General features: G+C 45.3%; 1 protein-coding gene across 5 annotated transcripts in view; it reads left to right on the top strand.

The window, feature by feature from the left end:
• nexn (nexilin (F actin binding protein)) overlaps positions 1-25,530 on the top strand; it is an 82,047-nt gene that overhangs the window by 45,524 nt on the left and 10,993 nt on the right. For 3 of the 5 annotated variants that reach the window (XM_078218964.1, XM_078218963.1, XM_078218965.1), the window contains exons 3-9: positions 879-1,070; positions 8,059-8,140; positions 8,249-8,397; positions 10,685-10,864; positions 12,727-12,924; positions 21,468-21,671; positions 22,561-22,782. In XM_078218964.1, coding sequence (XP_078075090.1) covers positions 879-1,070; positions 8,059-8,140; positions 8,249-8,397; positions 10,685-10,864; positions 12,727-12,924; positions 21,468-21,671; positions 22,561-22,782 — 1,227 coding nt within the window. Of the gene's footprint in view, positions 1-878; positions 1,071-8,058; positions 8,141-8,248; positions 8,398-10,684; positions 10,865-12,726; positions 12,925-20,244; positions 20,314-21,467; positions 21,672-22,560; positions 22,783-25,530 lie in introns of all 5 variants that reach the window. The other 2 variants (XM_078218962.1, XM_078218961.1) reach the window with 1 other exon arrangement.

A 25,530-nucleotide genomic window follows, 5' to 3' on the forward strand; every position in this document is an offset into this window, starting at 1 on the left:
TAATGCTGTTTGGCTAATTGACTTGTAACTGCCTGGGAGCTGATTAATTCCTTTGTGTGGGCTGCATGACATTGTAAACCTGCTTGTAGCCTCTCTTTTGCACCAGCTTTCCACGATTTAAGCTTGGATTTATAATTCAATAATTATTTAAAGAGGAGTGTAGTCATTTTTGGAATGAATGGAGGGCTTCTTGCTTCTGGCGCCAGCGGATTGACATGTTCCTTTGCAATAACAGCAACCAATGTATCGGAACATTTCTTTGCTATCTTATTTTCATTAAGGTCTTATTAATGCAACAAGAACCTAACGTACAAATTGTAGCCATTATTATAATAATGTGAAATCAAAATACTGCGGATGCTGGAATCTGAAACAGAAAATGCTGGAAAATCTCAGCAGGTCTGACAGCACCTGTGCAGAGAAACAAAGGATCATGCTGACTCGAAACGTTGGCTCTATTCTCTCTCCACAGATGCTGTCAGACCTTAAGTTCATAGGATCATAAGATATAGGAGCAGAATTAGGCCATTCGGCCCATGGAGTCCACTCCGCCATTCGATCATGGCTGATATGCTCCTCATCCCCATTTTCCTATGAGTTCACCTGCTAATATTTTCCAGCATTTTCCGTTTGCGTGCGAGCCATTATTATGTGAGATACACAAACCTTGGTGGAAAAAACATTAAGGCGATTTCAATTGATCAGTTGGAAATAATTGAAAACGTGAAATCTTAGCACTTCATTCCTTAAATCCTCTACCATCTCGTTAATAATTCTCATCGGCCTACATCTTTTTATTAAGCTCTGCCATTTATCTTTTTCTTTCCCCCTTCCTTTCTCTGTCTCTTTTTTTTTCTTCTTCTTCCTGACCCACGTAGATACTTCTCTCTACATCTAAATCCGTTCATAAATCATACGTGCCAAAGCTGACAAAGGGGGATGTTAAGACTAAGTTCGAAGCCATGCAAAAAGCACGGGAGGAGAGGAGCAAGAGGAGATCCGGTGAAGAGAGGAAGAGGAGAAACGAACAGTATAAGAAGGAGAAAGAATGGACAAAGATAAAACAGGAGGTCACTCAGCCTATAGATTGTATCCTCTTTACCCTCTGCCCTCCTTCTGATCGGTTAAAGATTGTTCCTTAGTTATACTTTCCAGATGGTCAGCAGATCTGAGGAAATTCCTTTTAATTAATCCTCAAGATGCATATATCATCGGCAAAGCTGATATTTAGTGCCCAACTCTAATTTTGATTTTGATTTGATTTGATTTATTATTGTCACACGTATTAGTATACAGTGAAAAGTATTGTTTCTTGCGCGCTGTACAGACAAAACATACCATTCATAGAGAAGGAAAGGAGAGGGTGCAGAATGTAGTGTTACAGTCATAGCTAGGGTGTAGAGAAAGATCAACTTAATGCAAGGTCGGCCCATTCAAAGGTCTGACAGCAGCAGGGAAGAAGCTGTTCTTGAGTCGGTTGGTACGTGACCTCAAACTTCTGTATCTTTCTCCTGACGGAAGAAGGTGGAAGAGAGAATGTCCGGGGTGCGTGGGATCCTTGATTATGCTGCTGCTTTGCTGAGGCAGGAAGTGTAGACAGAGTCAATGGATGGGAGGCTGGTTTGCGTGATGGATTGGGCTACATTCACGACCTTTTGTAGTTCCTTGCAGTCTTGGGTAGAGCAGGAGCCATACCAAGCTGTGATACAACCAGAAAGAATGCTTTCTATGGTGCATCTGTAAAGGTTGGTGAGAGTCATAGCTGACATGCCAAATTTCCTTAGTCTTCTGAGAGCCCTCACTGATGAGCTATCTGTAGTATTCAATTTTTCTGCGCTTGATTATGACAGTCTGTTTACTATTGACTTTCACGGTGTTTGATTAGTTAAGGCTGGTAAAAAAGTAAACAAACTATAGAAAGAACTGGGGGAGACATTTTAAAGCGTTGTCAATAAAACCTGTTCGTCAATTTTTCAGACTTGCCCGTCACTGGTAATTTGATAGACCAGCTGTACATGGTCCATTGCAATGGTCCATTGACTCTGGGTGGGAATTTCAAGTCCTGTCCAAAATCCTACCCAGAGAAACTAGTGTCATCTCAGCACGTTCCAGACACCCACCACTCTCTGCGTGAAAAACGTACCCCGCACGTCTCCCTTTAACTTCCCCCCTTCTCACTTTGAACCTGTGCCCCCTTGTAATTGACACTTTCCACGTCCTTCTGGTAGTATGGTGATGAGAACTGCATGCAATACTCCAAATGCAGCCTAACCAAGGTTTTATATAGCAGCAACATGATTTCCCAACTCCTGTACTCAATGCCCCAGATGATGAAGGCAAGCATGCCTTCTTAATCACCTTGGCCACCTTTGTTGCCACTTTTAGGGAACTGTGGACCTGCACGCCCAGATCCCTCTGTATGTTAATGTTCCTGAGGGTTCCGCCATGTTTAGTATAATTCACAGCTAAATTTGATCCTCCAAAATGCATCACCGTGGATTTGTCCGGATTAAACAGATAATTTGACGGACCAGCAACAGGTCCATTGACTTTGGGTGGGAATTTCACGTCCTGTCCAAAATCCTACCCAGAGAAACTAGTGTCATCTCTACATACTCTGAACATACAATACCACCTTCATGGTCGGCACGGTGGCACAGTGCATTTTGGAGGATTAGCTATGAATTATAATGTAAATGGCAGAACCCTTAGGAACATTAACATACAGAGGGATCTGGGCGTGCAGGTCCACAGTTCTTTAAAAGTGGCAACACAGATGGCCAAGGTGATTAAGAAGGCCTATGGCATGCTTGCCTTCCATCAGCCAGGGCATTGAGTGCAGGATTGGGAAATTATGTTGCAGCTATATAAAACCTTGCTCAGGCCGCATTTGGAGTATTGCATGCAGTTCTGGTCACCACGTTATCAGAAGGACGTGGAAGCTTTGGAGAGAGTGGAAAGAAGGTTCACCAGGATGTTGCCCAGTCTCGAGGGTGTTGACTATGAGAAGAGGTTGAATAAACTAGGATTGTTTTTACTGGAAAAGCACTGCTGCCTCACAGCGCCAGGAGCCCAGATTCAACTCCGGCTTTGGGTGACTATTAGGTGCGGAATTTGCACATTCTCTGCCTGGGTTTCCTCCGGGTGCACCAGTTTCCTCCCACCTTCCAAAAATGTGCGGGTTAGAGGGATTGGCCATGCTAAATTGCTCCTTAGTGTCCCAAGATGTGGACGTTAGATGGATTAGCCATAGCGAAAGTGCAGGGTTATGGGGATAGGGCAGGGGAGAGAGCCTGGGTAAGACACTGTCAGAGAGTCGGTGCAGATTCGATGGGCCAAATGGCCTCCTTCTGCACTGTAGAGGTTCTATGAGTCTTGAACTATGGCTGTCAGTGTGGTGAAGGCACTCCCACTGTGCTGTTAGGTAAAGACTTCCAGGATTGTGACCCACTGGCTTTCAAGGAACAGCGATATATTTACAAGTCTGCATGGTCAGCGAAATAAAGAACAAAGAAGTACAGTACAGCGCAGGAACAGGCCCTTTGGCCCTCCAAGCCTGTGCTGATCGTGATGCCCTAAATAAAAAATACCTTCTGCCCTCACTCGGTCCGTATCCCTCTATTCCCTCCCTATTCATGTACCCATCCAGATGCCTCTTAAATGTTGCTAATGTGCCTGCTTCCGCCACCTCCTCTGGCAGTGCATTCCAGGCACCGACCAGACTCTGCGTGAAAAATTTCCCCCGCACATCTCCCTTAAACTTTCCCCCTTCTCACCTTGAATCTCTGTCCCTTTGTAATTGACACTTCCACCCTGGGGAAATTCCTCTGACTATCCACTCTGTCTACGCCTCTCATAATTTTGCAGATCTCTATCCGGTCTCTCCTCAATCTCCGTCTTTCCAGTGAAAATAATCCTAATTTATTCAACCTCTTCTCATAGCCAACACCCTCGAGACCAGGCAACATCCTGGTGAACCATCTTTGCACTCTCCCCAAAGCTTCCACGTCCTTTGGGTAGTGTGGTGATGAGAACTGCACTCCAAATGTGGCCTAACCAAGGTTTTATATAGCTGCAACATGATTTCCCAACTCCTGTACTCAATGACCCGGCAGATGAAGATAAGCATGCCATATGCCTTCTTAATCACCTTGGCCACCTGTGTTGCCACTTTTAGGGAACTGTGGACCTGCACACCCAGATCTCTCTGTATGTTAATGTTCCGAAGGGTTCTGCCATGTATAGTATAATTCACACCTAAATTTGATCCTCCAAAACGCATCACCTCACATTTTTCCGGATTGAACTCCATCTGTCATTTCTGTGCCCAAGTCTCCAATCTATATCCTGTTGTATCCTCTGACAATCCTCAGCACTATCAGCAACTCTGCTAATCTTTGTGTCATCCACAAACTTATTAATCAGACCACCCACATTTTCCTCCAGATTATTTATATATATATTACAAACAACAGAGGTCCCAGCACTGATCCCTGTGGAACACCACTAGCTACAGGTCTCCATTCTGAATAACACCCTTCCACCACTACTCTCTATTATCTATAACCAAGCCAGTTCTGTATCCATCTAGCCAGCTCACTCCAAATCCCATGTGATTTTAGTTTTTGCACCAGTCTGCCATGTGCGACCTTATCAAACGCCTTGCTAAAGTCCATATAAGCTACATCCACAGCCCTTCCCTCATCGATTTTCTTTGTCACCTCTTCAAAAAACTCAATCAGGTTGGTGAGACATGACCTTCCCTGTACAAAACCGTGCTGCCTGTCACTCACTACTCCATTTTCCTCCAGATGTGCATATATCCTGTCCCTCAGTATCTTCTCCAAAAGCTTCCCCACCACTGATGCCAGGCTCACCGGCCTATAATTTGCTGGATTATCCCTGCTTCCTTTCTTAAACAAGGGAACAACACTGGTTATTGTCCAGTCCTCTGGAACCTCACCTGTGATCAAAGAGGATGTGACGATATCTGTTAAGACCCCAGCTATTCCTCCCTTGCCTCCTGTAGTAACCTGGAATAAATCCCATCCGGCCCCGGGGACTGGTCTACCTTAATTTAGGATATGCGACACTTCCTCCTTGGATATATTGGCGATGGAGGGAAACTTGGGAGTGGTGGTGTTCCCATGCATGTCTTTCTGAATGGTGGAGCTTGTGGCCTCAGGATGCGCAATTGGAGAAACTTTGGTGAGTTTCAGTAATGCATCCTGTAGATGTCTCACACTGCAGCCAGGGTGCACCGGTGGCGGTGGGAGTGGGTGTTTTGAGGTGGTAAAGATGGACTTTTGTCTTCCTGGGCAAACCAGTTTCACTTTGCTTTTGCCTCACATATTGCGATTCTGCAAATAACATTAACATTACAGGAAGAACAGCTTTTGGAGGAAGGGATTGGAGCACAAGAGTAAAGGATCCATTACACAGGGCATTGGTGAGGCCACACTTGGAGTATAGTGTGCAGTTTGGTCTCCTTACCTAAAGGACATATTACACTACAGGGACTTCAACAAGGGTTCAGTGGACCAGTCCATGGGAGGAGTTCTCTGAGAAGGGAGTAAGTAGACTAGGCTGAAGTATAATTCTGGGGAGTGTGAAGTTATTCACTTTGGTGGTAAAAATATAAAAACAGAATACCTATTGAAAAGGTGAGAAAGTTGATGCTTAGACAGACTTGGGCTGCTTGTACAAAGAACACAAAGTTACCACGCAGGTGAGGCAAGCAGTGAGGAAGGGAAGTGGTATGTATTACAAGGTGATTGGAGTACAGGAATAAATCATTCTTGCTGTGGTTGGACAGAGTTTTGGTGAGACCACGTCTGGAATACTGTGTATTTGCATTGGAGAAAGTACAGCAAAGGTTCACTAAATTGATGAGGGGGTGGTCTAAAATGGGAGACTGAGTAAATTGAGCTTATATATTTAGAATGAGAGGTGATCTCATTGAAATCTACAAAATTCTGAAGGGTTTTGCTAGGACAGACGCTGAGTGAATTTTTTCTGCTTGTCGGGGAGTCTAAACTATTTGGCGGGGGTGGGGCGTGGGGGTGGGGGGAGGGAGGGGGGGGGGGGGGTGGACACTGTCCCAGGATAACAGTGTGATCATTTAGGACTGAGATGAGGAGAAATTGCTTGACTCAAAGGGTTGGGAGTGTTTGGAATTCTTTACCCCAAGAGGGTTGTGGGTGCTCCATCTTTGACGATATTTAAGGCAAGGATAGTTGGATTTTTCGTGTCTTAGGGGGGATGATATGGGGAGCGGGTGGGAAAGTGGAGCTGAAGCCCAATATCAGCCATGATCCGATTGAATGGCGGAGCAAGTTCGATGTTCTACTCCTGCTCCTATTTCATGTGTTCACCCTTTGGTTTGCTTTGCCCAATTCTCTCTTTCCCAATTCTGTTTAATCAAATGCCAGAGAGCATTCAAGATCACCTGGCCCCTTACGTTGTGTTCCAGTGTTGTAATAGAGTCACCATATCATCATTCAGTGGTTAGCACGGCTGCCTCACAGCGCCAGGGACCCGGGTTTGATTCCCGGCTTGGGTCAATGTCTGTGGGGAATCTGCATGTTCTCCCCGTGTTTGCGTGGGTTTCCTCCGGGTGCTCCGGTTTCCTCCCACAGTCCAAAAGACATGCTGGTTAGGCGCATTGGCCATGCTAAATTCTCCCTCAGTGTGCCCGAACAGGCGCCGGAGTGTGGCGACGAGGGGATTTTCACAGTAACTTAGAGTCATAGAGGTTTACAGCATGGAAAACAGGCCCTTCGGCCCAACTTGTCCATGCCGCCCTTTTTTTTTAAACCCCTAAGCTAATCCCAATTGCCCACATTTGGCCCATATCCCTCTATACCCATCTTATCCATGTAACTATCTAAATGCTTTTTAAAAGACAAAATTGTACCCGCCTCTACTACTACCTCTGGCAGCTTGTTCCCGACACTCACCAGCCTCTGTGAAAAAATTGCCCCTCTGGACACTTTTGTATCTCTCCCCTCTCACTTAAACCTATGCCCTCTAGTTTTAGACTCCCGTGCCTTTGGGAAAAGATATTGACTATCCAGCTGATCTGTGCCCCTCATTATTTTATAGACCTCTATGGGATCACCCCTCAGCCTCCTACGCTCCAGAACAAAAAGTCCCAGTCTATCCAGCCTCTCCTTATAACTCAAACCATCAAGTCCCGGTAGTATCCTAGTAAATCTTTTCTGCGCTCTTTCTAGTTTAATAATATCATTTCTATAATAGGGTGACCAGAATTCCACACAGTATCCCAAGTGTGGCCTTACCAATGTCTTGTACAACTTCAACAAGATATTCCAATTCCTGTATTCAATGTTCTGACCGATGAAACCAAGCATGCCGAATGTCTTCTTCACCACTCTGTCCACCTGTGACTCCACTTTCAAGGAGCTATGAACATGTACCCCTAGATCTCTTTGTTCTGTAACTCTCCCCAGTGCCCTACCATTAACTGAGTAAGTCCTGCCCTTGTTCAATCTACCAAAATGCATCACCTCACATTTGTCTAAATTAAACTCCATCTGCCATTCGTCAGCCCACTGGCCCAATTGATCAAGATCCCGTTGCAATTGGAGATAACTTTCTTCACTGTCCACTATGCCACCAATCTTGGTGTCATCTGCAAACTTACTAACCATGCCCCCTATATTCTCATCCAAATCATTAATATAAATGGCGAATAACAGTGGACCCAGCACTGATCCCTGAGGCACACCGCTGGTCACAGGCCTCCAGTTTGAAAAACAACCCTCTACAACCAACCTCTGGCTTCTGTCAAGAAGCCAATTTTGTATCCATTTAGATACCTCACCCTGGATCCCGTGAGATTTAACCTTATGCAACAACCTACCATGCGGTACCTTATCAAAGGCCTTGCTAAAGTCCATGTAGACAACATCATTGCAGTGTTAATGTAAGCCTACTTGTGACACTAATAAATAAACTTTAAATGTTAGTACTGGACCTGAGTGGTTTGGACCGAGTGTTTTAACAAACGATACTGATCCTCTCGATCTATTACAGCTGAGAGAGCTTCTCGCCTCAGATGAAGATGATGAGAACAAAGCAAGTGAACTGAAGAAGGCGTACGTCCCCAAACTGACAGGTAATGAAGAGTGAAATCGCTCTGACCCAAAATTCAAGCAGCCACTTGTTGTGTAAAAACTGGGGACAGAAAGAGACGAACGACCCTTGTGCCTTCCTCTATCCACAGGGACAGTTAAGGGCAAGTTTGAGGAAATGGCAAAGGTAAGGCAGGAGGAGGAGAAGAAAAGAATGGAGGAAGAGCGGAAGAGAAGGATTCAGCAGGACATCCTGGAGAAGAGGAAGTTACAGCGTGAGCTCGCAAAAAAAGCTGCAGAGGTACTGAGACTTTCCAAATTTCCTTAGAACTCTGACCTGGAATCCACTTTGTGCAACATTATTATTGTGCAGTATTAGGGCGGCACGGTGGCACAGTGGTTAGCACTGTTGCCTCACAGTGCCAGGGACCTGGGTTCAATGCCCGGCTTGGGTCACTGTCTGTATGGAGTCTGCACGTTCTCCCCGTGTCTGCGTGGGTTTCCTCCGGTGCTACGGTTTCCTCCCACAATCTGAAAGACGTGCTGGTTAGGGTGCATTGGCCATGCTAAATTCTCCCTCAGTGTCCCTGAATAGGCGCCGGAGTGTGGCGACTAGGGGATTTTCACAGTAATTTCATTGCAGTGTTAACGTAAGCCTTGTGACACGAATAAATAAACTTAAACTTTTAATGGAATCCTGTCCCTATTTTGTTTATATTTGTGACATTCCAATAACATATTCATGTTTTGAAACCTGTTAGAACAGGTGTAGGCAATTCAGCCCCTTGATTCTATCCCATCTTTCCATGGCTAACCTGTATCTCAACTCCCATTTATCAACCCAGGTTCCATACCCCATAACCCACTTGCCAAGCAAAAATCTATCAAGCTCAAACTTTCCATTGACATCCAGGCTCAACTCCTGAGGTGCTGCATCCAGAAATGAACCCAAGATGGTGTTACAATAACAGTTTGCATTTATTTAGCCACTTAACACAACAGAATATCCCAAGGCACTTCAGAAAGGAGTGCAAATTCCAGGACATGGAAGAGAGAGATTGGGGGATATCTGGAGTGAGGGATTTTCAGAATATTCTTAAGGGAGAAAGAGTGTGTACGTGTGTGTGTGTGAGGGTTATTCAAGAGAATAGACCCTGAATTAGCTGAAGTCTGTGTTACCTCTGCTTGGGGGAAAGATGGGGACAGATCCATTAAAGACAGGGCCAAATGTTTCAAATTTAGTGACAGATTGAAAGGAAGACTTGCATTGACTTTTGATCAAGCGATTTACAGTCAATGAAACAAGAATGAAGGATAGTCATTATAGGAAAGTAGGAAGTCTGACAACCAGTTTGAACACAGTAAGATCCCACAAACAGCAATGTATCAAATAATTTGTTCTTTTAGTTTGAGCGTCAAACATTGACCAGGATACTGGAGAGAATTCTAGTTCTAAAATAGCCTGTTCCATGATGAGTTCCAAAATGCATTATTGATTTGATTTATTATTGTCACATATATTAGTATATAGTGAAAAGTATTGTTTCTTGCGCGCTATACAGACAAAGCATACCAAACATAGAGAAGGAAATGAGAGAGTGCAGAATGTAGAGTTACAGTCATAGCTAGGGTGTAGAGAAAGATCAACTTAATGCAAGGTAAGTCCATTCAAAAGCCTGACAGCAGCAGGGAAGAAGCTGTTCTTGAGTCGATTGGTACGTGACCTCAGACTTTTGTATCTTTTTCCCGACGGAAGAAGGTGGAAGAATGTCCAGGGTGCGTGGGGTCCTTAATTGGAAGAAACTGTTCCAAATACACTATGAACCCATCCTACAGGCTATTATTGCCAATTTGATTCATCCAATTTAGATGAAGATTAACATCTCCCATGATTATTGCAGTCCCTTTATGACTTCCTATTATTTCTTGATTTATACTCAGTCCTACAGGGGTAGCTGTTCGGGGGCCTAGAAACCATTCCCACTGGTGACTTCTTTCCCTTGCTATTTCTTATGTCCACCCAAACTAATTCTACATTTTGATCCTCTGAACCAAGATCATTTCTCACTGCTGTATGGATTTCATTTTTTATTAACAAAGCTACTACGCCCCCTTTACCTTTCTACCTCTCCTTCCAAAATAGCAAATAACTTTGACCATGGCTGGGACCTGAATATTCCATTTCGCTGTTGCTATCATATTATACTCTCTATCTGCGCCATGAATTCATGCATCTGGTTACAAATGGGTTCAGATAACGAACCTTTAAATTCTGTCCTTTTCGCATTTATCTCAATTGAATTCCATATGGGTTCGAACAAGGTGGCAAAAATATGGGTGAATCTTGACTGTCAATCAATCAAGTTACAACGAGGCTGTTTGCTTTCCAATTAGTGACACAAGGCGGGGCACCATGAGAATGGGCCAATGACAGGAGCTTGAGGGCAGGTCCTTAAGTGGGAGGTCATGTGGTAAAACCTTCCCGAACGCTATCCAGAGTTGGCAACGTGAATCTGGATGCGAGTCCTTTGCTGATGTTTTATAATCGCTCGTTCTAGAGCTAATTTGCTTACGTTCTGCATCAAAAGGATAAAGATGAGGCGCCGGAGAACTCAGCCGCCTGCAAGGGTGAAGTCCGTCCCGGGAAGTTAAAACTCAGCTTTGAAGAAATAGAAAGGCGGAGGCAGGATGACGGGAGGAGAAAAACAGAGGAGGAAGCAAAGCGACGCATCGAGGAGGAAAAGGCAGCTTTTGCTGAAGCGAGGAAGGTTGGAACTTAAAGCTACAGCTCGCACTCGTTATCCGTGTACAATGTGGCACAGTGGTTAGCATTGCTGCCTCACAACGCCAGGGACCCGGGTTCGATTCCCGGCTTGGGTCACTGTCTGTGTGGAGTTTGCACATTCTCCCCGTGTCTGCGTGGGTTTCCTCCCACAGTCTGAAAGATGTGCTGGTTAGGTGAATTGGCCATGCTAAATTCTCCAAATGTAAGCGAACAGACGCCGGAGTGTGGCACCTCGGAGATTTTCACAATAACTTCATTGCAGTGTTAATGTAAGCCCACTTGTGACTAATAGATAAACTTAAAAATCAGCTTCTCGCTTCCAGACTGAGCATCAAGCCTGCCTGAGATCATCAGTTTGAGGTTCCCCTAGATATTCTAACAGCCACAGAGCTCATTTATATCCTGCTGCTGAGGTGCCTGCCCAGTACAGATGGGAAGAGGCAGGAATGGGGACCAACTTTGAGCTGTATCGTCTCCCACGTGTTCCCAACTCTCCATCGAGGCGGCAGCTTCGTAGGTGGCAAGGTTCAGGGTTAATCTGGGGCATCAGAAGCGCAGTCTTTCCCCGTGGCTCCCAGGAGAACTCCCGTGCCTCCTGGACCTGCTCAAGATAAGGTTTTGGGCTCATCTTGGAGAACATAGGAACATGGGAATTAGAAGTGGGAGAAGGCAATTCAGCCCTTAAAGCCCACTCCAGCAATTTAACATGATCATGGCCGATCTTATCCTAGTCTCAGCTCCTCTTTCCTGCCTGCTTCCCATCGCTCTTTATCCCGCTTTTCTTCAGAAACATATCTATCTCTTTCTTGAGCAGTTCCTCTTCTTCCTCACCCAGGTTTTCTTAAGCAGGGTGTCAGGGCAGGTGCCCACATTGCGGGTCATTGGCGTCCTGATGAGATTAACATATTAACGAAGTTGCATCCTGAGTCAGCCAAAGGAAAAGGTTCAGTTAAGATAGCGGCAGGTGGGAATGGGACAGTAACACTTTGCATTTGTATTTGAACTGTGGGCTGTCTCAATTCCCACTGGGTAGGGTGGGTCAGAATATCCTCCTCTGCACAGTGGTTAACAATGTTGCCTCACAGCGCCAGGGATCTGGGTTCGATTCCTGGCTTGGATTGCTGTCTATGTGGAGTTTGCGTGTGCTCCCCGTGTCTGCGTGGGTTTCCTCCCACAGTCCAAAGATATGCAGGTTAGGTGGATTGGCCAAGCTAATTTGCCCCTACGTGTCAGGGGGATTAGCAGGGTTAAGATTTGGGGTGATGGGGATAGGGCCTGAGTGGGATTGTCAGTGATGGGCCCAATGGCCTCCTTCTGCACTGTAGGGAGTCTATCACTCAGTGAATGCATATTGGAATCTGGACAGTCTTAATTCAATAGCTGGTGGGCAAGGACAAAAAGCAGATCATGGATTCAAGTTCCATCTTCAGGGTCTGAAAGTCTGAACCAGAATGATACAACACAGGAGACCATTCTGCCCCTCATATCCATGTTGGCTCTTTGAAAGAGTTGTCCAATTACTCTCACCCTTCCCCCATTGACCCCGAAATCGTTTTGCTCCATTTATAAGATCTGGGATCTCCTTTGCATTTTAACAACGTTATCTTCTTGAGCTCTCTGACCACTTCCAAATTTTACTGCAAGATGTAAACAAGAAACTCTCACTTAGAGCGATATAGATCTGAAATAGTCTGCCAGGCGAAAGGCATTCAAAAATGGGGTTGGTGACTAAACGGGGAGTTTGGATGTTACGAGAATGACCTTCAGGGGGCTGAGTGGCCTAGTTACTTTTCTCCTGCCGTTGCCTTGTCGATCACCCTAATCTGATGATTCCTTTCTACTCAGTCTCTAGCTGAAGATGAAGACGATCTACCCAGTCTGAGTGTGGCTCAGAAGGACCCAATGCGGCCCGGGAAACTAAAGCTAAGTTTCGAGGAGCTGGAGAGGCAGCGGCGTGAGGAGGAGCAGCGCAAAGCAGAGGAGGAGGCTCGCAAGCGCTTGGAGGAAGAGAGGAAGCAATTTGCCGAAGCTCGGAGAAACATGGTAGGTACTTGCTTTGTATCTCACGTTGTATCGATCACTGAAAAGCAGCGAGTGATTACTGACATCTAGAAAGGTGTGAATTTCCTCAGTAACAAGTTCTCGCCGATAGACTGCAGCGGAAAATCTATGGAAAATGTGGTTTCGGATTAGGGTTAGGCCAAGCAATTTGGGTGGCGCAATGGTTAGCACTGCTGCCTCACAGTGCCAGGGACTCGGGTTCGATTCCTGGCTTGGGTCACTGTGCGGAATCTGCACGTTTTTCCCCGTGTCTGTGTGGGTTTCCTCCGGGCGCACTGGTTTCCTCCCACAGCATAAAGATGTGCGGATTGGATTGATTGATCATGCTAAATTGCCCCTTCGTGTCCAAAGATTTGTAGTTTAGGTGGGTTGGCCATGCTAAATTGTCCCTTATGTCAAAGGGATTAGCAGGGTAAATATGTGGGGTGACGGGGATAGGGCCGAGGTGGGATTGTCATGGGTGCAGGCCCGATGGGCCGAATGGCCTCTTTCTGCACTATGGGGATTCTTTCATTCTATAAACGAGGGACAGTACACCCTCCCAACCACCAGCCCAGTGGGTGTGACTGGATGGATACCAGGCAGGCTCACTGACCAGTGGGCAGCTTTCCCTGCCTAGTTTCTTACATGAGCAGATCCCAGGTGATCCAATTCTCTTACAGCAATACAGAGAGATCCACCCCTATTCAGTGCAACTGGCAAAGCAGGGTTGATCGGCATGGCAGACCATTGTGTGAGAGAGATTAACCTGACCTATCAACTTCCCAGGGGTTACCATTGATCAGAAACTGAACTGGACTAGCCTTTTAAATATTATGGCCAAAACAGCAGCTCAGAGGCTAGGAGTCCTATCCTGTGGAGATTAGCTCACCTCCTGACACTCCAAAATCTGCCCACCATCTACAAGGTACAAGTCAGGAGTGTGATGGAATATTCTCTACTTGCCTGGATGAGTGCAGCTCCAACGCTCAAAAAGCTCAACTCCATTCAGGATAAAGCAACCGGCTTGACTGGCTCCCCATACACAAGCATTCACTCTCTCCAACGCACAGTGGCAGCCCAGTGTGTACCATCTACAAGATGCACTGCAGCAACTTACCAAGGCTCCTTAGGCAGCACTTTCCGAACCCACGACCTCTAGCTACCATCCAGAAGGACAAGGGCAGCAGACGCTGGGGAACACCAGCACCTGGAGGTTCCCCTCCAAGTCACTCACCATCCTGACTTGGAAATGTGTCGCTGTTCCTTCACTGTCGCTGGGTCAAAATCCTGGAATTCCCTCCATAACAGCACTGTGGATGAACGGACACCACATGGACTGCAGCGATTCAAGAAGGCAGCTCCCTTCTCAAGGGCAGCTCAAGATGGACAATGAATGCTGTCCTAGCCAGCGATGCCCACATCCTATGAATGAATAATAATTTGAAAAATCCAGCATGGAAATGCTTATGCAAGGAGGAGTGTCTGGAATAGTAGCCGTTCCAGAGGAGTCACAAATATTTCTAATCATTCACTTTATTTATTCACAGCAACTTCATTGCAGTGTTAATGTAAGCCTACTTGTGACACTAATAAATAAACTTTCTCATTTTTATTTTAAATCCTTGAATATTGGTATTGCAACGAGACACCATTAATTACTTGGTCAGTAGACTCCGAGAGCTAAATATTACTGATGGACAGAATCAGTAATCCAGGGTCCATCATTAATCCACTTATTGCCATTATTATATCAATCCAAGCGTTGCAGATGGTCCTTGAATCGTAGAATCCCTACAGTGCAGAAGGAGGCCATTCGGCCCATCGAATCTACACCGACCACAATCCCACCCAGGCCCTATTCCCGTAACCCCACACATTTACCCTGCTAATCCCTTGACACTAGGGTCAATTTAGCATGGCCAATTCACCTAACCCGCACATCTTTGGAGTATGGGAGGAAACCCATGCAGACACAGGGAGAATGGGTAAACTCCACACAGATAGTAACCCAAGGTCGGTATCGAATACTGGTCCCTGGCGCTGTGAGGTAGCAGTGCTAACCACTGTGCCACCGTGCTACCCTTGAACTGCAACAAGCCCAAACGTAAAGGGGACCTCTGAAGAGCAAAGATGGGCCATGCTTAAGCTGTACAGTCTGAAAGGAAAGCAGCTAATGGGCTTCACTGAGATTATTGAACATTGAATGGCATGGATAAAATAAAACCGGATTATATTTCTATCAATACATTAAATGAAAAGCCAATGCAAAATGCACAATACAAAATTCCTTGATCAAAGAATGATTCTGTGATTTGTCAGAGACACAATATTGGAGGCAAAGGAGGAACCCATCTATGTAGAAGATAAAGTTTATTTATTAGTCACAAGTTGGCTTACGTTAACACTGCAATGAAGTTACTGTGAAAATCCCCTAGTCGCCACACTCCAGAGCCTATTTGGGACTTTTCATGAACCTTTCATAACCTCAGGACGTCTCAAACTACCTTGGGGTCCGGGTCCATAGGACTCTTAAATCGGCCTCGCAGGTGGAGGATGCGGTCAAGAAGGCGTACGGCGTACTAGCCTTCATTAATCGAGGGATTGAGTTTAGGAGTCGGGTGATAATGCTGCAGCTTTATAGGACCCTGGTTAGACCCCACTTGGAGTACTGCGCGCAGTTCTGGTCACCTCATTACAGGAAAGATGTTGAAGCCATTGAAAGGGTGCAGAGGAGATTTACAAGGATGTTGCCTGGATTGGGGGGCATGCCTTATGAGGATAGGTTGAGGGAGCTTGGTCTCTTCTCCCTGGAGAGACGAAGGATGAGAGGTGACCTGATAGAGGTTTACAAGATGTTGAGAGGTCTGGATAGGGTAGACTCTCAGAGGCTATTTCCAAGGGCTGAAATGGTTGCTACGAGAGGACACAGGTTTAAGGTGCTGGGGGGTAGGTACAGAGGAGATGTCAGGGGTAAGTTTTTCACTCAGAGGGTGGTGGGTGAGTGGAATCGGCTGACGCGGTGGTGGTGGAGGCAAACTCGTTGGGGTCTTTTAAGAGACTTCTGGATGAGTACATGGGATTTAATGGGATTGAGGGCTATAGATAGGCCTAGAGGTAGGGATATGATCAGCGCAACTTGTGGGCCGAAGGGCCTGTTTGTGATGTGGCTTTCTATGTTCTATGTTCTAAATACTTTTGATGTGTAGTTACTGTTATGATGTAAGGAAAGGTAGCAATCAATTTGCACTCAGCAAGCTCCCATAAACAGCAATAAGATATTGACCAGCTCATTCTGTGCAATCCCATTTGTAATGTTGAGGGATAAATATTGGATTTTCGAATCCTAGCTCTTCAAATTATAAAGAGCTGGATTCATGTCCTTTTTTGGAATTTTCACCATTTCAAATAAAGAGTCCTTCACATACCACCAGGATAAGGTCAGGATTTACCAAAAAAAAATTGCTTTAAATTTCTGTCAGGACACTACGGCGCAAATATTGTTGCATTTGTTTGAGATTCTGAGCTCCTATTTTAATGGGGACTTTATCCCATTTATTTTATGGAGAGATCATTAACATGACTGTGTCATTTAAGGAGTTGGAGTTAGGCTGGGATTTACAGAAGGACCTGTTGCAAATAGTCGATCTTGTCGAAAACAGAATCCATGACTGAAACTACAGAAAAGTTTCCCAATGAAAATAGAATTAGTCATTAGGTTGTACAGTACGAGTATTGCTGAAAAAGAGAGACATGTTGAAGCTTTCATCTTGCGCTCAATAGGACACTTCACAAGAATACCAGTACAAGGGATAAACAATAATTTATACTGTATGAGAAGAGAATGCTGATTGATTGGCAAGTGGACTCTGATTGGTCGAGGCATTGCCATGGAGAGTGCACCAGTTGATGGTGATTGATAGTTAACTGTCAAGCAATGTTTGACATTTAAACCAGGCAGTTTGACCCTATTGCTCCTGCAAAATGCAATAAGTGGATGATAGTTGTCTAATCTAAATTAACTATTTCTCCCAGAATACGCAGTGAGTGGAGGATAGTGACGTAACGGAAATTATTTCTCCCACAAAATGACGGGTGCGGAGGAACGTTTACATCATCAAAATTAATTATTTCTCCCACAAGATGCAGCGAGTGGTGGATAGTTACACACAAATTATCTACATAACATCTATCCCAGTCACAAAGCAGTGCAGTCTCCAGGTGTGTTTGACAGGGAAATTACCCAATTGTCTTGAGTCTCGCTGGTCATCCCTGCAAGGTGGTAACAGACGAAGCACAGGCACCTTCAGCATTCCCATGCTGTAATTTCATAACTTTCAGAACTGTGGGCCAAGTGCCGGCAGATGGGATTAGATGGGAGTTCAGGTGTTTCTAATGTGTTGGTGCAGACTTGACAGGTCAAAGGGTCTCTTCTGTGCTGTATGATTCTAGTTTCAAAGCCACGGATTTTTTTGACCTTTGGAGGCAGCCATGTGTTACGTTTCTCTGGCAGTGCCATGTACAAGACGGACCTCTCTCTGAGAAGTGCTCACTTTCCTTTGCTCCAGGAAGATTTGAGGAGGGTTTCTATTCAGACTTGGAAGGAAGGGATCATTGGGTGAGATCCAAGACAGGTAGTCTATTCACTGAAGCCTGTTTGATGCTTATGGCTAAAGATCATAGAAATCATAGAAACCCTACAGTACAGAAAGAGGCCATTCGGCCCATCGAGTCTGCACCGACCACAATCCCACCCAGGCCCTACCCCCATATCCCTACATATTTTACCCACTAATCCCTCTAATCTACGCATCCCAGGACACTAAGGGGCAATTTTAGCATGTCCAATCAACCTAACCCGCACATCTTTGGACTGTGGGAGGAAACCGGAGCACCCGGAGGAAACCCACGCAGACACGGGGAGAATGTGCAAACTCCACACAGACAGTGACCCAAGCCGGGAATCGAACCCAGGCTCCTGGAGCTGTGAAGCAGCAGTGCTAACCACTGTGCTACCGTGCCGCCCTCCAACTCCACCCCTTACTGAACCTTAACCTCAGTCCTTCCTCTTGGTCAGTATTTTAAGATATGGCACGCCATTTTAATGGATAGCAGAAAACACTATAGGCTCTACCTCACTGAGCAAATTATTTCAATTTATCATCTACCACTAATGGTAGCAGCCTAGAGTTTAAGTACTCTTGGCTGAAGAGTTGTACAGTACGAGTATTGCTGAAAAAGAGACATGTTGAAGCTTTTATCTTGCGCTCAATAACCACCGTTGACTTACAGGGAGAAGGAGCAAAAGCCTTTCCAAGACAGTTCATCATATTCATCTCTGATGAAGGGTCATCCAGACACGAAACATTGGCTCTATTCTCTCTCCACAGATGCTGTCAGACCTTCTGAGATTTGTTTTTGTTTCAGATTTCAGCATCTGCAGTAATTTGCTTTTATCAGATTCATCTGCTGCGCTGAGACAAGTCAACTTGGTGGATAGGTATTCAAAACCAGAATTCTCGTGAATCAAATGTCAGTTGGGGAGCATTTAGGGGACAGTGATCATTTTATCACAAGGTTCAGGCTAGCTATGGGAATGGAGGAGGGCCAACCTGGAGTAAGAATAATTAATTGGGGGAAGAAAAACAATATCAGTGGGCGGGGGGGGAGGTTGGGTGGGGGGGGTGGGGGGGGGCGGAATGATTCCAATTGATCTGGGCCCGATTCAAAGGTTGGCAACCAGAACAGTTTCCGAAGGCAAGACCAGAAGACATAGGAGCAGAAGTAGGCCATTTGGCCCATTGAGTTTAAGTTTATTTATTAGTGTCACAAGTAGGCTTACGTTAACACTGCAATGAAGTTACTGTGAAAATCCCCGAGTCGCCACACTCCAGCGCCTGTTCGGGTAACACTGAGGGAGAATTTAGCATGGCCAATGTACCCAAACCAACACGTCTTTCAGATTGTGGGAGGAAACTGGAGCACCCGGGGGAAACCCACGCAGACGTGCTGTTCAGACGGCACAGACAGTGACCCAAGCCGGGAATCGAACCCAGGTCCCTGGCGGTGTGAAGCAGCAGTGCTAACCACCGTGCCACCCCAGTCTGCTCTGCCATTCAATATCATTACGCATCTGATATAATCCTCAACTCCACTTTCCCACCTTAGCCCCCAACCCTTGGTCCCTTTACTGATTAAAAATCTGTCTCTCTCAGCCTCGAACATACTTAACGACCCAGCCTCTACAGTAAAGAATTCCACAGAGTCACCATCCTCAGGAGAAATTCCTCTTCATCACTGGCTTAAATGGACAACCCCTTACTCTGAGATTATGCTCCAAGACAGTCCCACAAGGGAAAACAACCTCTCAGCATCTACCCTGTCAAACCCCCTGAGAATCTGAAATGTCTCAGTAAGGTCGCCTCGCATCCCTTTAAACTCCAATGAGCACAGGCCCAATCTACTCAACCTCTACCCATAAGCAAACCTCTCCATTCCCAGAATCAACCTACTGAACCTTCTCTGGACTGCCTCCAACGCCAGTATATCTTTCCTTAGATGAGGGGACTAAAACTGTTCATAGTATTCCAGGTGTGGCCTAACTCATGCCTTATATAGATTCAGCAAGGCGCTGCTATTTTTATACTCCGTTCCCTTTGAAATAAAGGCCAACATTCCATTTGCCTTTTCTATTTGGGAGAATGTGTTGCTTTTTGGGCAGAAGACAAGGTATATTCCCACAAAGCTGGATAGACAGGACAAACAAATCCAGAGCTGCCTGCACGACACAAGAGATAGAGATTAAGATGAAGGAGAAAAAGTGAATTTATGACCAATCTCAGGTGGATAAGACAATTGAGAACCAAGCTGAATCTGGAAGGTTAAGAGGGGAACTGATAAAGTAAATTAGAGAAGCAAAGAGTGTAGGAGAAGAGACAGGCAGCTCACATCAAAGGCAACCCAGAAGTCTTCTATTGGCAATGGTGTTAAAGGTCTCAGACTCAAAGCATGTTAACAGAGTTAAGATACAGGCCAGTCATAATCTAATTCAATGATGAAGCAGGCTTGAGAGGTTAAGTTGACTAACTGGGATGAGGAACCAACATTATTAACCAAACTTGAGCCATGCTTCCTACAGTCCTAGCATTTCAGGAATGATATCGTGAGACCAGTTATCTTCATGCTTACATTCAGTGAAGCCAACATAACATTTTATCTTTTATTATAATTCCCCAACGTAACTCCTTTGACTTTAGTGGTTCCATTATTGAAGTGATATTTACAGCTGTTAAGAGTTATCCAATGTCCTAATTATTTTTTAAGAGTCCAGACCAGGATAGCATTCTGAAGGAGCATGCAAGTTCACACGAGGATGATTATGGACCTGGCGAAGTAAGGCATAATTTATTAAAAAGTACAAATACTGTGTAAGCAAGAATGTTAACGTTAAACCCAGCACCTCCTTATAGTGTATCTCACTTCCACATAAGGCACGCCTCACTTTTAGTACGGCTTAAACCTCACCTAGATTTTTGTTTGCCGTGAATGCCGATTGCGGACTGGTCCCACTGAGAGTCCGGACGGGGAAAATGGTAAAAGGCAAACTCATGCAGGCATTTGTGATCAAGAATTGGCCTTACAAGATGGCCGACAAAAAGATCAGCTGTCCCATCAAGTCTTGACGGTGGCTGGAGAATTGTGAATATATACATCCAACCGCAAAGACCTCCCACAACCATCCAATCTTCCGGGTGACCAAAAAAAAAGTTAAGCCTGGCGCCAATAAGCGAAAAAAAAATTGGAAAATTCCTCTTCAAATACCAGTTCACCCTCTTCAAGAGATCACATTTGCTGCTTAAATTCCGGTCCTGCTGCGCTGAAAAGTGTATGTTTAAAGTTTATTTGTTCATCACAAATAGGCTTACATTAACACTGCAATGAAGTTACTGTGAAAATCCCCGAGTCACCACACTCTGGCGCCTGTTCGGGTACACTGAGGGAGAATTTAGCATGGCCAATGCACCGAACCAGCAGGTCTTTCGGACTGTGGGAGGAAACCGGAGCACCTGGAGGAAACCCACGTAGACACGGGGAGAACATGCAAACTCCACACAGACAGTGACCCGAGCTGGGAATCGAACCCGGGTCCCTAGCGCTGTGAGGCAGCAGTGCTAACCACTGTGCCGCTGTGTTGCATGAGACCCAAGTTTGGTGCCTCTACTACAATCTAGTAAGATGCAGAAACTTACCACCTACATGGCCATTCACAGCACTGATGGCTCCAGGACCGTACAGCACTGAACATAACTATTCATGAAGGAGGGAGTAATATTTCTCAGTGTCCAACACTTCAAAACACTTTCAATATCGAACAGTCGATCCTTAATAATTATAGACCACCTACACTCACTAAATGCCAAACAAGAGTTTGCCTTTTGGCGGGCAGGGAAGTGTGTCTCAGATGAGTAAACATTACAAATTTGAAAAGATGTTTTCACACAAAGGTTGCTTTTTCCCGCCACCACTCCCCCTCCCTCCCCAAATAGGAATTTGATGATGAGCCAACCGATGCCAAAAGAACATCTTTAGATTCCGATGATGTGCACTGCCCACGCAAATTGGAAATCAACTTCGAAGAACTTTTGAAACAAAAGATGGAGGAAGAGAAAAGACGGACAGAAGAGGAGCGAAGGCAGAAACTAGAACAGGAGAAACAAGAATTTGAACAACAACGACAGGAAATGGGAGAGGTGGGTAGAGTAAAGTTTGCGGTGAGGTTGATTTGGCACGCGGTGAGTGGCAGGTGAGGGGCACATCGTACTTCGACTGCTGATTCAGCCGCGAACTCGCTCGCTTCCAAAGCAGAAGATCGTGAGCTCGAGTCCGGCTCATGAAACTTGAGCACAAAATCTCAGTTGACACTCCCAGTGTGGAACTGAGGGGGTGCTGCACTGCCAGAGGTGCCGTCTTTTGGGTGAGTTATTAAACCAAGACTCCTGTTGGCCCTCTTGTGGATATGGTGAATATTTTTCCCTCAGTTGAATGTATGGTGGTTTGTCAGTTATGTTAGATATAGCTCTTGGGGCTAAAGAGATCGAGGGACATGAGAGGAAGGCGGGATCAGGATATTGAATTCAATGATCAGCCATGATCAAAATGAATGGCGGAGCAGGCTTGAAGGGCCGAATGGCCTACTCCAGCTTCTATGTTTTTATGTTCCACCACCAATAATCCAGAACCCTGGACTAAAGAGGATGTGAATTTGAGAATTTGAATTCTGTTTACAAAGAATCTGGAAATAAAAAGCTGGGATCAGAAAAAGTGACTGAGAAACAATCAGATTATAATTAATCCTTAAGGGAAGAATTCCTGCCGTTTTTAACTAGTCTGGCCTATCTATGACTCCAGCCATACACAATGTGGTCAACTCTTAGCTATCCACTGAAATAGCCTTGGGGGAAAAAAAAGCCACGCGGTTGTGGACGATTGAAGACCAACATAAATATTAACCTTTATGCCATCCACACATTCCGAGAATGAGCAATTAATAGTGGGGATGAGGCGGGCGGAGATGTTAAAAGTCTCCAGTCATGTACCTCCAGCCCAATTCCTGAATCTCTGCCATTGACTCTCTTTCAGGATGAAGTCAACGAGAGCACGGAAGTTGTGAGCACAGAGTACGAAGAGTTAATTCGGCTAAAACGAACAGGCTCCATTCAAGCCAAGAACCTAAAGTCAAAGTTTGAAAAGATCGGTAAGCTCTCTGAGGAGGAAATACAGAAGAAGATCGAAGACGAAAGGGCCAAGAGGAGAGCCGAAGACCTGGAGATAAAGGAAAGAGAATCTGAGCGATTCAAAGAGGTAATCTTCCGTTTGGTAGAAAACGGATTTGACTCGATCACAGAGTCTTGTCCCTGATGTTTCGGGATGAATTCCATTTGTCACCAACTCTCTTGGCTCAGTTGTAGAGTCATAGAGGTTTACAGCATGGAAACAGACCCTTCGGCCCAATTTGTCCATGCCGCCCTCTTTTTAAAACTCCAAAGCTAATCCCAATTGCCCGCATTTGGTCCACATCCCTCTATACCCATCGTACCCACGTAACTGTCTAAATGGATTTTAAAAGACAAAATTGTACCTGCCTCTACTACTACCTCTGGCAACATGTTCCAGACACTCACCACCCTGTGTGTGAAAAAATTGCCCCTCTGGACATTTTTGTATCTCTCCCCTCTCACCTCAGCCTATGCCCTCTAGTTTTAGACTCCCCTACCTTTGGGAAAAGATGTTGACTATCTAGCTGATCTGTGCCCCTCATTATTTTATAGACCTCTATAAGATCACCCCTCAGCCTCTTATGCTCCAGAGAAAAAAGTCCCAGTCTATCCAGCCTCTCATTATAACTCAAATCATCAAGACCCGGTAGCATCCTAGTAAACCTTTTCTGCACTCTTTCTAGTTTAATAATATCCTTAAGTTGGTGGCACTTCTGCCTCTGTGTCAAGAGATTCTGGGCTTATCCTGACCCCAGGAATTAAGCTCGTTTAAAATGGGACACCATTGTGGTCGTGGAGCATTGTTGCGCACCAGAAAGATCGCATCCTAAAATGCGATGTCAAAGATAGATCTCATCTATGTTCCCAGGCAAGATCCCAGGATTCCATACAATGCAGAGAGGTCATCCGGGCCATTGAGTCTGCACCAACTCTCTGCTCTATCCCCGTAACCCCGCCTGTGGCTTATCCAGCTAACCTAGAATACTAGGGGACAATTTAGCATGGCCAATCCACCTAACCTACACATCTTTGGAGGGTGGGAAGGAACCATAGCACCCAGAGGAAACCCACGCAGACACGGGAGAACTGTGCAGACTCCACGCAGACAGTGGCCGAAGCCAAGAATCGAACCAGGGTCCCTGGCGCTGTGAGGCAGCAGTGCTAACCACTGCGCCACCGTGCAGTTGAGACTTTGGAATTGTCTGTCCCAGCCAATATTCGTCCCTCAGTTAACATAACCATAATCAGACTAACCTGTCACTTTCTTTTTGAGGATGGCTCTCACATTTGCCAACATGATATGCCACTGCATCATTCTTTTAAGGAATTGCATCATTTTGATAGAATAAGGAGCTGTTTAAAGGCGCTTCCCTTTTCTACATGAGCAGCCATAGAGTCAGAGGTTTACAGCATGGAAACAGGCCCTTCAACCCAACTTGTCCATGCCACCCTTTTTTTTAAAGTCCAAATTGCCTGCGTTTGGCCCATATCCCTCTATACCCATCTTACCCATAACTGTCTAAATGCTTTTTAAAAGACAAAATTGTACCCACCTCTAGTACTACCTCTGGCAGCTTGTTCCAGACACTCATAAGAACATAAGAACTAGGAGCAGGAGTAGGCCATCTGGCCCCTCGAGCCTGTTCCGCCATTCAATAAGAATCATGGCTGATCTTTTCGTGGACTCAGCTCCACTTACCCACCCGCTCACCATAACCCTTAATTCCTTTACTGTTCAAACATTTATCTATCCTTGCCTTAAAAACATTCAATGAGGTAGCCTCAACTGCTTCACTGGGCAGGGAATTCCACAGATTCACAACCCTTTGTGTGAAGAAGTTCCTCCCCAATTCAGTCCTAAATCGGCTTTCCCTTATTTTGAGGTTATGCCCCCTAGTTCTAGTTTCATCCGCCAGTGGAAACAACTTCCCTGCTTCCATCTTATCTATTCCCTCCATAATCTTATATGTTTCTATAAGATCTCCCCTCATTCTTCTGAATTCCAATGAGTATAGCCCCAGTCTACTCAGTCTCTCCTCATAAGCCAATCCGCTCAACTCCGGAATCAACCGAGTGAATCTCCTCTGCACCCCCTCCAGTGCCAGTATATCCTTTCTCAAGTAAGGAGACCAAAACTGTACACAGTACTCCAGGTGTGGCCTCACCAGCACCTGATACAGCTGCAATATAACCTCGCTGTTTTTAAACTCCATCCCTCTAGCAATAAAGGACAAAATTCCATTTGCCTTCTTAATTACCTGCTGCACCTGCAAACCAACTCCTTGAGATTCCTGCACAAGGACACCCAGGTCCCTTTGCACAGCAGCATGCTGCAATTTTTTACCATTTAAATAATGGTCCATTTTGCTGTTATTCCTACCAAAATGGATGACCTCACATTTACCAACATTGTACTCAATCTGCCAGACCATCGCCCAGTCACTTAGACTATCTATATACGTTGCAGACTTTCAGCGTCCTCTGCGCACTTTGCTCTGCCACCCATCTTAGTGTCATCTGTGAATTTTGACACACTACACTTGGTCCCCAACTCCAAATCATCTATGTTAATTGTAAATAATTGCGATCCTAACACTAACCCGTGTGAAAAAAACTGCCCCTCTGGACCCTTTTGTATCTCTCCCCTCTCACCTTAAACCTATGCCCTCTAGTTTTAGACTCCCCTACCTTTGGGAAAAGATGTTGACTATCTAGCTGATCTATGCCCCTCGTTATTTTATAGACCTATATAAGATCACCCCTCAGCCTTCTATGCTCCAGGGAAAAAAGTTCCATTCTATCCAGCCTCTTCTTATAACTCAAACCATCAAGT

Source organism: Mustelus asterias, chromosome 8 (assembly GCF_964213995.1).
Source record: "Mustelus asterias chromosome 8, sMusAst1.hap1.1, whole genome shotgun sequence".
Lineage (NCBI taxonomy): Eukaryota > Metazoa > Chordata > Chondrichthyes > Carcharhiniformes > Triakidae > Mustelus > Mustelus asterias.